General features: G+C 40.5%; 2 protein-coding genes across 2 annotated transcripts; both read right to left on the bottom strand.

Moving 5' to 3' along the window:
• Positions 1-611: 611 nt before the first annotated feature.
• Positions 612-6,638, bottom strand: fblim1 (filamin binding LIM protein 1). Its single transcript, XM_074635360.1, has 8 exons — positions 6,235-6,638; positions 5,498-5,909; positions 4,297-4,451; positions 3,472-3,565; positions 3,217-3,386; positions 2,474-2,652; positions 1,588-1,708; positions 612-1,512 (listed from the first exon to the last, which is right to left on the bottom strand). The coding sequence occupies exons 2-8, from the start codon at positions 5,883-5,885 to the stop codon at positions 1,402-1,404; spliced, it is 1,218 nt and encodes a 405-aa protein (XP_074491461.1). The 5' UTR covers positions 5,886-5,909; positions 6,235-6,638; the 3' UTR covers positions 612-1,401.
• Positions 6,639-8,916: 2,278 nt separating this feature from the next.
• Positions 8,917-11,665, bottom strand: LOC141767770 (transmembrane protein 82-like). Its single transcript, XM_074635385.1, has 6 exons — positions 11,342-11,665; positions 11,164-11,236; positions 10,886-11,078; positions 10,314-10,731; positions 9,276-9,460; positions 8,917-9,116 (listed from the first exon to the last, which is right to left on the bottom strand). Exons 1-6 carry the CDS (start codon positions 11,421-11,423, stop codon positions 9,024-9,026), a joined length of 1,044 nt encoding a protein of 347 aa, XP_074491486.1. The 5' UTR covers positions 11,424-11,665; the 3' UTR covers positions 8,917-9,023.
• Positions 11,666-11,689: the final 24 nt, after the last annotated feature.

Here is an 11,689-nt window from a genome sequence, read left to right as displayed (position 1 = left end):
GCAAATGTGTGTCATTTTTGCTTGATCAATGATTTCAAAATCGATGGTCAAAACCGATTAATAGACTTACTGTTTATTAAGCACTAGCAAAAAACTAAAAAGAACCATAGAAAAGTATTGTTTTGTGCAAACATTGTGCACTGATGGCAATACTGAATAATTAATTAATTGTCCTTCAATTTAAGGAAAAGTCAAACACGTCCCTCTTGGACCACTTAAAGTGAGACAATATGTTTTGCTGAACAACAGACACTGTAGCCACAAGTGACAATTGTGGGATAATGGTATATATTAGTTTCACAAGTAGAGAAGACTCATAAAGTGAGCAAACAGACTCAGTAATGTTTCACAGCAATATCTACCTAAACTTTGATAATATTAGCTAATATTAGCCACCATAAGCTACCAGACCAAGTAAGACTGTGGCAGAAAAGACCCAGAGTTTATTAAATGAGCAACAGTGTTTATATTTTGTATGAATTCAACTTTTCATTTCTTTCAAAGTAATCTACTTTAAAGAGCAGACAGAAAAGATAAGAGGTTAACAAACCACTATTGCGATATTTACTGAGTAAAATTGTGTGTGGTGAATAAAAATAGAAATGCCAAAATTAGTTTTCCAGAAAATGTTTTAATAAATGTTTTTGATACAAAGCAATATAATTCCACAAACATGTCATTTTGAGATACAGAACATAAATAATAAAAAATAATTCGGCTGGGATCTGAATGAGACTTTAATATTGTAATGTGAAGTCAATGTGAATAGTTCTATTGTTGAGGCAAAAAAGACAATACAGGCTCTGTGGTCCAGTAAAGATGTTTATGTGGTAAAAAAAAAAATGTGAATGTAATCACATCATGAGCACCTTCTAGTTTTGGTCCGTAATGAGCGCTTGAGGATGTTCTATTGTGCTCTGTAATCTTTTTATTCACATCTTAATACTCATTTGATAATGTATGTGTAAATTTAACAAGTGTAATGTTGGAGCCTGCCTCAAGATAAAATATATTAGTTTAGTTTTATATAGACACTTTTTTATATAACGTTTTTTTTTTTTATAAAAGGTTAATGTGATCGCGAAACAGTATACTGATTGAGATGTACAAAAATTCAAATAATGTTTGCCATACGTTATTGCAAAGGCTGTTGCATAAATATATTTGGTGCATTTTGTAGTTTATTGAGTGCAAAATTATCAAGTAGAAAAGTAGAAAAAGAGGATCTTTAGAAAGCATGATATATTGAAAAAAAAATGCCATATTTCATTATTGTTCTATTGGAAAAAGATGTGTGACATTTGTAATGCCAGAGTCTTAAATGCACATGCAACGTGTCCCATCTCTTTGAACTTGGACTTTTCCACCAGTTGCAGTTTATCCCGGGCTGTTAGTCCAGTGTTATTGCTCGCCAGAAACCAGCTTCAGATGGCAAGATTTGCAGAGCATCTTCCCATCCAAAGGGTAGCAGCCGTGCTCATTTGGTTCAGGAGAGAGCTGGATGACACAGACCTGCAGACAATAAGAAAGTTTTATTAATTAATGTGTCTTCATAGTTGTGAGTGTGTCCGCACAGTGAACACCTACCTCACATCTGTAGCAGTTCTCATGGTAGGAGTGTCCCATGCATTTAACATTATAGCTGTCGGTACCATCTTCTTTTGGAATGATTAGCTTTTTGCAGGCGTTGCACTTTGGAGCATACTTCCTTTATGGACAACATTTTAAAGGAAAGAAAATATTAGACAAAGCAAGGCAACTTTATTCATATATCACCTTTCAAACACAGTTACTTGTGCAACCAAGTGTTGTACAATGACAATAAATCAACCTTGAGTTGAAAGTGGTTTAAAGTGAAGAATTCATTAAAAGGACTTTAAAGAGGACCTATTGTGCTCATTTTCAGGTGCATACTTGTATTTTGGGTTTCTACTAAAACATGTTTACATGCTTTAATGTTCAAAAAACGCTTCACTTCTCTCATACCGGCTGTGTTACAGCACCTCTTTTCAGCCTCTGACTGACCAGCCCTCCCGAAAAGCCCAGTCTGCTCTGATTTGTCAGCTGGCCTACTGTTGTGTTGGTCCACCAAACCAAACTCTTCGGTCTCCGCTCCAGCTCCGCTCTAACTAGCTTTCTTTGAGGGCGTGCCAAACTAGTCGCTAGGTAAATGTGTTACTTGGTGACATCACCACGTTACGGAAGAAAAGGCGGGACTTCAATCAAGGCGTTTCAGACAGTTCAGGAGCAGGGTTTCTGTGGGGGAGAGTGACTCCCTTTGGCGTGGACTTTGGGCTTTGTAACTTTGCAGACCTTTTACATTCACAAAAAAAACTATAGAACACACTAAAGGAAAGGGGAAAAGCATAATAGGTCCTCTTGTTGATGTGTTATCTCAGGCCTGTTACACAAAACCTCTGAGTTATGTAAATTATCATGCGATGCTTGATGCCATTATTTTGAACTCTCATACCTGTAATAATCCTGGAGGCAATAAACTTCTCCAACTTCTCCCTGAGCAAAGGCTTGCTCTCCGATTTGCTTCTTACACGTCGCACAGGTGAAACAAGTAGGGTGGTACGCTCGTTCCAGTGCACGGATCACATGATCTGTGATAGCGTCCCCACACGCCCAGCAAAGCTCCAGGCTGGCCTAAGAGACAGACATAAATGGTTAGTGGAATACATTTCTATTTTAAAAGACAATACCAACATTTTCCACTGTTTAACTTATTTACAAACCACTTATACCTCATGTATGTATGATATATGACAAAACACAGCACAGTGTTTACATTTTTGCATTATATTTTTCCCACTTTCCAAGCAACCATTGGCTTCCAATCATTTTTGCAAAAAATCAAAATCAGATTGCAGGTAATCCATCACAATGAACATCATCTCTACCTTTATTTTTTACATTAGGTAGGCTACAGACAGACTTGAATTCAATCTCCAGTTGTAACTACACCGTGCAATGATAACATTGACACTAAAAACAGGTGACACAATGTTAACTGATGGATGGATGATGGAAGGTATGGGAAAACCACAATTCAAAAATGTAAAACATTACAGCAGTCTAATTACAACAGTTAGCATTCATGTAAAGCATTCATGATTTGAAGTAAATGAGCATGCAAAAAACATTGGTTTGCATTTATATTTGCAGCTTTAATAACATCCTATGGTGGAGGCCGTTTTGACTTTGATCTACCTGGTAGCAGTCTTCACAGAGTGGGATTCCTGCCTTGTTGTAATACTGTTTACCAGCCAGGGGATTGTGACAAGATCGACACTGGAAGCAACCGTCATGGTACGTCCTGTTTAAGGCCTCTATTGCAGGTTCAGAAAGAGCCACGGGCTTCCGACAGAAGCCACACACATCTGCAACGTACACAGACATCAAAATGTCAAAGCGGATTATAATAATATGTGTATGTGGTACATGTGTAAATAGAGATCACATTACCTCTACTCTCCCTGCTCGCGTCTTGGCCATTTTTATGGATCCCGTGGGATAGTTCATCTTGTTTTAACCCACTAGATGGTGTACTTGTTTCCACCTCAAATGTAAAGAACAATGTTAATGAAAACTTTAAACTGAGACAGTTCACAAGTTCACATTTGAGTTTGGCCTCACACACGGTGAACCACACAATTTAGCTTGATTTCGAACAAACAATGGTCATGTTTGAGGCTAGAAGGAAAATGTAGGAAGATTTAACTCATTGAAGCCCTAAATCTGTAACATCTTTACCAAAGTGAAAAATAGGTGAAACACTATTTTAAATTCAACTATGCAGAAATTAAGATATGAGGTGCCTCTTAAGGGATTACATAAAACACAAACAATAAATCTATAAGTCATCGGGTACACTATATAGGTATAGTAGGTACACACTGTAAAAAAACATAGGTATATAGTGATGAAAGCGAAAGTATTATCAGACCTCTTGCTGTAACTTTCATTATTTCTACACAGATGCGGCTGTAATGATGGGAACTAAAAGTTTCTTATAAAGACATGTACAGTTTGGAAAGTGCTCTGTTTATGAACCGTCACATTTTCCTTCACAAAGTGTTTTTGATCATTCAGTCATATCTAAAAGACAGCTGTTTTTCCTTCATGATGTGTTTTGCAGATGATTCAACATAATACAGTATCTGTAAACGCTGTGGAAGGTTGTAATCTTTCACTGTGGGAAAATAAATGACTTGTCTACTTCTGGTGAAATATTTTGAGGAAAATTGGGATCAAGTGCTTTAAAACAGTAAATGACAGAAGTCTGCATACCTCTCTGTTGTAAACTGGCTGCTGGCCTGAGGTCAGAGGGCGGGAGAGAGGCGTCTGGGCAGGAGGAAGTGGTGGAAGTGCTGATTCGTCAGAGAGCGACGTTCCCAGAGATGAAGGCAGTGCAGCAGGAGGAGGAGGAGGAAGAGGGAAGAGCTCTGTTTGGCAAGAAAATTTACTATTAAACACCACTTTGTAGCAACTTACACAGATGCTTTTTTATTTAAGCTTCAAGTAAGCACTGAAATTAAGGATAGGATTAATATAAAACCCAACTAAATATATATACAAATACATAGCCTGCACATGCATACATACAGTATGCCTGCATACAGATGCCACCACCCCCCCCAAAAAAATGATTAAATTAGAAAAACAAATAAAAAAGAGAAAATAATAGATTACTAATAATAATAATGAGAAATTAATATAAAAAGGGGAGAAATAGAAGCCTATGAGTTTATGTCTTCAGCATGTGTTTTGCTCCTCAGAGTCAAAATAAAGTGACAACTCTTCTGCATGTTCCTAAAAGAGAAAGCCTCATGTGATCAAATTCAGCAGCTGTTCCTCAGAGATAATACTTTATCTTTACCAGACGGATAGCATACAATATATCCTGAATCCAGTGAGTGTGAGAAGAGGGTTAAGAATTGTTTCCAATTAAAAGAGTAATAGCGTTGCACTCCTATAACACTGTCGGACTCACAATGGACAGTTTAAAAATATATCTAAATTGATGTAGCAGAACCAGAGATATCGTATTTTCTTTTATTCCACACTTTCTTCTTCCTTGTCAAAACCTGTTGCCTACATTACCCACAATACAACTTGTCTGCTAGCCTCAATCAGAGATGAGGAGCGGCCTACAGAGGTCTGGCACTTCTTTCTAACTCCACACCTCCAGATTCTTTTAATTCTCAAACTTGTTGTCTTCAGCCCCAACTGAGGCTGACCCAAGGGACATCACCTGAGGCCAATTATCAACTTTTTGTTACAATATGTAGTATTGCTCCCCAAGACTTGTAAACATACTTTGATGTATCAGAGGTCTGGTTATAGGAAAGCAATATAATCTCATTTGTATCTAGGGAGGAGTCAGGACTTCTAAAACAAAGATGGACAGGTCAAAAACATATAATAAAGGTCAGCCAGGCCCCATCAGTTAGATGGAGAAAGATGGAAAAAAAGAGTTTGTCATGAATACCTGCATCACCTCTGTCGTCCTCTTGCAGCTTTCCTCTGCCGGGTCCAGGTTGGACAGGTTTTGGGCTCTGAGGGTCTGAAGTTTGGACAGGTTTTGGGCTCTGAGGGTCTGAAGTTCGGGCCGAGGTCCCCGTACGAGTCTGGCCTTTGCTGTCTACACTGCCATAAGACTCAGACTGTGAGCGGTCCTCTCTCTTATGTCTGACGGCGGAGGGGATGCTGTCACTTGGGCTGACTCGTACAGCGGCGTGCTGCTTGTCTCCGGCCGGGGCGCTGTGAGCCTGGAGGACGGGCTGCTGCTGCTGCTGTGTCACGGTAGCTTTGTGAGGAGACGCCAGAGTGATGAAAAACGAAGACACCATCCTTTTTGATGGAACTGCTGACGCCATGACTGTATAAAACCCACATACAGCCTAAACGAGAAGACACAACAGTTATTATCTACTGTTTTATAGTTCTGTAGAAACATAGAAACACATCATCACCTTACTTGATCTTTTTGAGCAACCCTGGAGCGTAAGAATAAAACTAATATTGAACATGACATTATCATCTCAATAATATTGACTCTAAGTGTACACACCCTCTCAGTCAACTTTGTGGGAGCACTCACTCTCACTTCATAGAGGCAAACTCACAGCTCTCATTACCCATAATGAATGGTTTTAGAGGCAGAAAGCACAAATCTGAATCATTTGTTTCCTTCACTCACTCTGGCTGTGAGCTGCCATTACATACCTGGGAGGAAATGTGGTTTGAAGACTTGTTTCTTTCTCCTCTCTGTATCTCAAAACTTCTGGTTTTGTTTTCCCTCCTGTAAGCTGCCACTGAGAGAAGACTTTACTCCGGTAGAGAGAGCGACTATCAGCAGAAGGCCACTCCTTTTCCTTCTGTACCTCCCTCCCAGACTCTCGTCCGTCGACCCCTCCTCCTTCTCTGGCTGAATGACAATACCACCTCCCTCCCGACCGTAAAAGGTGAACAGTTAATCTCTGGCAGAGTGCAGTAAAAAACATGACACATTCATCCACTATGAAAACTTGGCAGGCACACACACACCCTGGCATGCACGTAGACACACAAAGGAAGTCATGCAACAGTTGGGCAATCAAACCAAACCCACACAGACTTTTTACATATTCAGCATCATAAAGTATCTCATAAGGTCTTTGCTCTCAAATAGGCACACATCCACTCCCACTCCTTTATCTTTTTGCATGCCAGCAGCAGGATGTGACTGTACCTGCCTTTTCCAGCAACTCTCTATCTCAAACTGTCCTCTTTTTCTCTCCTGTGCAGCTCTGTCTTATTGTTCTGTCAGCTTTATTTTCCCTACCTCCCTCATTGAGTCTGCCTCCTTTTTTCTTCTCCCTCTTTCCTTCTTCCCTTCCCCCCACTACATTATATCACTTTAGCCTTGACTCACTATCAGTGTCACATGGCATTGCTCCCATTTGTACCCCACCGATGTCTGATAATATGTGGTGGGCTTCATCAGGCTCTCCTGATGGAGCTTTTGTGGTTGAAAGTGGCCGTAAAGGAGCCGCAGCATTACAGTGCAATGAATCAGGGCATTGTGCAAGAGGAGATATTGGTGTATTAGGAAAGGCAGGGGAGGGGGGGAACAGTGAGTGATGTCTGTGAGAGCTATGAAAAAGCTGCTTTGTTGTGTTTGGTGCTCTCCACCAGAGTGAGTCTCAGCAATATCAGGTCCGCTGATCAGCAAATATTGTGGTTAGTTTCCGGAGCCAAACCTTGTAGGGTCTACTCCCCTCCTGAGTCAAAAGGGGAGGATGGAGTGAGAAACTGAATGTGGAATAAAACCTAATAGATGTGGGTCAGTGTGGAAGAAGAGAATATGTGTGTGAGAGAGAGAGAGAGAGAGAGGGTTAACAGGAGACGGAGATGAGGAGAGTGATGGGGGTCTCTGTTGTTCCAGCTCTGTGGAAAGGAATGCTGCAGTGATGTCACGGTTGCAGGAGGGAGCATGCCTACTGATGACACAATCCACAGACCTCCACGCTCCGCCCCTCCTTACAGCCAAAATCCTCATTAAACCCTCTGAACCTCTTCACTGCTTCTACAGCACAACTTTTCAATTTAATCACCAACATCACAATACTTTTTTTTTTAAAACTTTAATCTTCAGTTTTTATCTACTTGGGTGAGCAGACAACAGTTGAAATAGAACGAAGGGAACAGGAAGAAACACAGTAGATAGGAAAAAACAAGGACAATTGCATGTTCACAAATACAGTTGATGTTGATTTCCTAACTGCAAACATCTGCAGGGGTAGATAAACTACTTCTCAGGGACTTTACCCAAATATCTCAAGTAGTAGACTGCTTAGAGAAACAGTTAAAGGAGTACTTAAGCAATAAAGTTGAAGGAAATGTGAGAGACAGAGGCTGAGATATTCTGACTTTTAGTTAAGGGTGTTAAAGGATAATGTCTATTATTATATATAAAGATATAGAGGAGTAATGTCTACCTGAGCAGAGAATGAAGTCACTCTCCCTCTGTGTGTGTGATGTGATCCAAGGTTCTGCGTGCTTTGTTGACATCGCCGGGCCGGTCGCCCATGCTTTTAGTGCATGTTTGTGCATGTGAGCGTGCCCCACTGGCTAGCTCACGGCGGTCTCAGCGGATAACTCCGTCCTGACCGATTTTCAGCACTTTCACCGTTGTTTGCACCGTTAGCAACGTAAACTGATGTTGAGAGCCGTTTAGAGGCAATAGAAATGCTCCCAATCCCGTATTTTGCACCTTCAAGGGTCCAGCTCCAAAAAAGCAGGATCCTACACTTCCCATAATGCAATTGGCCACTGTCTTTCATTAGACCCTCCTGCCTCTTACATGCCCACTTCTTTAAAACTCCACACCTCCAGTTTGTAATGCAGGTTTCCTGTTAATAAATAAATAAATCTTAAACCTGAAATAACCCTGATGACATCACTATGACATTAAATCACAGGATTATATAATCTATAATTACACATTAAACAACTGCTTCCACAGGCTGACTAGCACTTCTCATGATGTATGAACTGATCTCCATGTGTAATATTGGTGGAGTATCCCTTTAATTAGTGACATATTGTCTCTCTCAGTGGGCCATTGATGCCAATGTTGCATCCTGATGATTATCATCTTAAAATGTACACAGACTCCTGACCAATTTCTCTGCTATTCATCGATTAAATTATGCTGTATTACAACGGCTTTACGATCCCTTTTCATGTATTAGTTTTTCATGACATGAAGCATAGAAACAGTGCAACATTATAGCGGTAATCACTAAAGCTCCTAATCTTACAGTCAATACTAGCAAGAAAACAGCAGCTGCTATATGGTGCAACATTGCAAACTCCTCATTCTTTCTGTTTAAAACAAGACTCAATAACAGTAAGTACACAACGTATGCCAAGTGTGGCCACAATAGTCCTTTTATTATTTGATTATTTATCAAGTATTTGCACATCTTTACATTCGAGGTAGTGTCTGGTATTTGAGGTAGATTTCGGGTTCAACTGTCATCTGATGATGTTTTCATTGTGAGTTTTCTTGTTTTGTGACTGGAGCTCTGTTCATGTTTTCTGAAGCTTGTGTCTTCTTCTTCCTAAAGGTAAAGCATTACAATTAAATGTAATTTTCACATTTCTATATAATGAGTACAGAAATAGTCATGTTGTAGAAATTGCAGCTTAAATGTAAAAAAAGGTAGCCATAAAATATATTTGTAAAATCCCTATGAGTGCAAGAGATGATTGACACAGACCTGTAACACGGCTTGCAGCAGGTCCTGAGAGGGCAGCAGGCAGACTGCTTCACCCAGGAACGTGATGAGGACGTGGAGGACATCCGACCACTCACCCACGGTCAGCATGAGCACCAGTAAGGCTCCCAGTCGCAGCACGACAGTGTGCAGCAGGGCCTGTGTGCCAGTGTGCCGCTGCTGGTCCTCTGTGCAAGATGATACACAAAAAGTTACACAATAATGCTAAAAGATCTTTTGTGCCTGCAGCTGCAGAGCCGGCCCTAACGGCAAGATTTTAGCTGATTTTGCATCGCAGCTCAATTGCACCACCAATCATTGTGTTCATACACTCACACAGAAACTGCTTAGCTTTATGTCTTTGAGATTAAGATACACAGATCACACTAAAAAGAAATACTGTATGTTGTAGGTTATTCCCCAAACACCTGAACAGTCTTTCCAACTTCCGCTATAATGAATTTAAGGTTAACACTTGTTATTTATTAGGGCCTATTTAATAGGCTACATAGTTATGTTGTTGTGGTTAATATTTTTAAATAATAGTATTAAAATAGTAAAAAAAAAAGTAAAATGTATACATTTTGAATTATTTTTTCTTCCCTCATTCGGGGCGCCCCTACAGTATGGATGGATGGCACCCCTAGCATTCGCCTATACCACCTACAGTATGCCTAGGGTCGGCTCTGCGCAACAGTATAATGATTGTTTTATGAGATATGTGTTGTATTTTTGACATCATTTGCAAGGCGTTGTCTCATATGTATCGCTTTTTATGGTCTCATTTCATACTTATTGTTTTATTGGTCCCATTTCCAGGTGCATCCCTTATGACCTGCTTTATATCTTTAGTTTGTATGTTAATATAAACACTTTTGTGGCAGTGTGTCTTTCATTTGATGTCTGCTGAAACTTGACAGAGTTGTGTCTGTTTTGTGATTTGTCACTGTGCACAGGTGGATTAATAATCTAATCTAATCTCATTTAAAAATGTTTCTTTCTCCAGAAGTCTTCCTAAAGGACCACCGTCCAGACGCTCACCTTGAATGTAGACCACCAACATGGTGTAGCAGAGTGTCAGTGGAATCCAAAACTTTAGAGCATCCTTCTGGGACAGGAAGTGGTCATAAACCGTAGCGGTGGAAGCCGCAGCTGCTAGAGCAAAGGCCAAGACAACCGCTGTCTGTAGCGAGGCCAGTATGGTGTGTCCAGAGGCCAGGAGGGTGATGCACTTCCCACAGTAACGCTCTCTGCTATGCAGTGGGTAGAGTTTGGCCACATGGCTCCACAGACTGCGGCTGACACTTGCCAGTGCCCAGCTGAGAGCAGCAGCCAGAAACAAACTGATGGAGCTGCGTGGAGCCCCCTTATGGAGGAAGTCAAGAGTACAGGTGAGGCCGCAGCCCAGGGAGAACTGGCACTGGATCAGGAGCAGGTCTAGGCCTCTGCCATTGGCATCCTGAGTTCAGATTGATACAGGAGCATGGATGAAAACATGTCAGATCAGTGTGAGAAAGATCTATATGTTGAACTCTTAAAGTAAATCCACACATAGACATAAAACAAGTCTAAATCAATGTGTTATCAGCTGTTCATGTGTTTGAGAGACTCACCAGTCCTGCTGATACCCAGGCAGAAACAGCTCTGAGAGAAAACTCCAGCACTATCAGAGAGGAAACCCTCGAGCCCACCAGAGACAGGAGGACTGTCAAGGACCAGAACTGCAGAGCTGTTGTCCAGGTCCCTCTCAGAAAATGGCCAGGTGAGGATGACCTCTGTTTGCTTTCAGTTTCAGTATCAGAATCACTGCGTGGACAGCAAAATTAGACAACGAATATACTGCACATAAAAAAACAATACATTTTCTCTAATTTTTATAGAATAAACTCACCTGCATGTCTGGATGAAGTTGTAAACTCTCATCAAATTGCACAGCACTGATATTCCACATGCACCCACAAGACCTTTGAAGCAACAGAAATAAGTATGAAAAGAAACTACTTTATTCATAAATTGAGAATTAATATTATTTTATTTCCATAAAGAAGAAAAAAATACGGTCAACTCACCTTGAAAAAAACAGTCAATTGGGTTTGAATCAAAAGACGTCCATTCAGGAGCTCCCAGGATCCAGGAGAAGGGAAAAAACATGTTTTCCTTGTAATATCTCAACAAGGACACACACAAAAAGGTGCTATGATCTCTCACTCATGCTGCTTCAATGATCAGAAACTACAAGTGCTGAATTCTTGTGAGCCAAACCGTCACGTTGCCTTTGTTTCCTTAAGCTCATCAGGTCTGTGTGCTCCATGTTTTAGGTCTAAAGGTCAAAGGTGATAGGAGTGTGGTTGTCTGTCTAATCATTTCCTGATGAAAGAGGCTGGAAGTCCTCTCAAAAATGGGATTAGGTTTACAGA

The sequence above is a fragment of the Sebastes fasciatus genome, chromosome 1, assembly GCF_043250625.1.
Source record: "Sebastes fasciatus isolate fSebFas1 chromosome 1, fSebFas1.pri, whole genome shotgun sequence".
In the NCBI taxonomy this organism is placed as follows: Eukaryota; Metazoa; Chordata; class Actinopteri; order Perciformes; family Sebastidae; genus Sebastes; species Sebastes fasciatus.
Note: the sequence above shows the minus strand (reverse complement) of the source record. Positions and strands in the feature narration are given on the sequence as shown.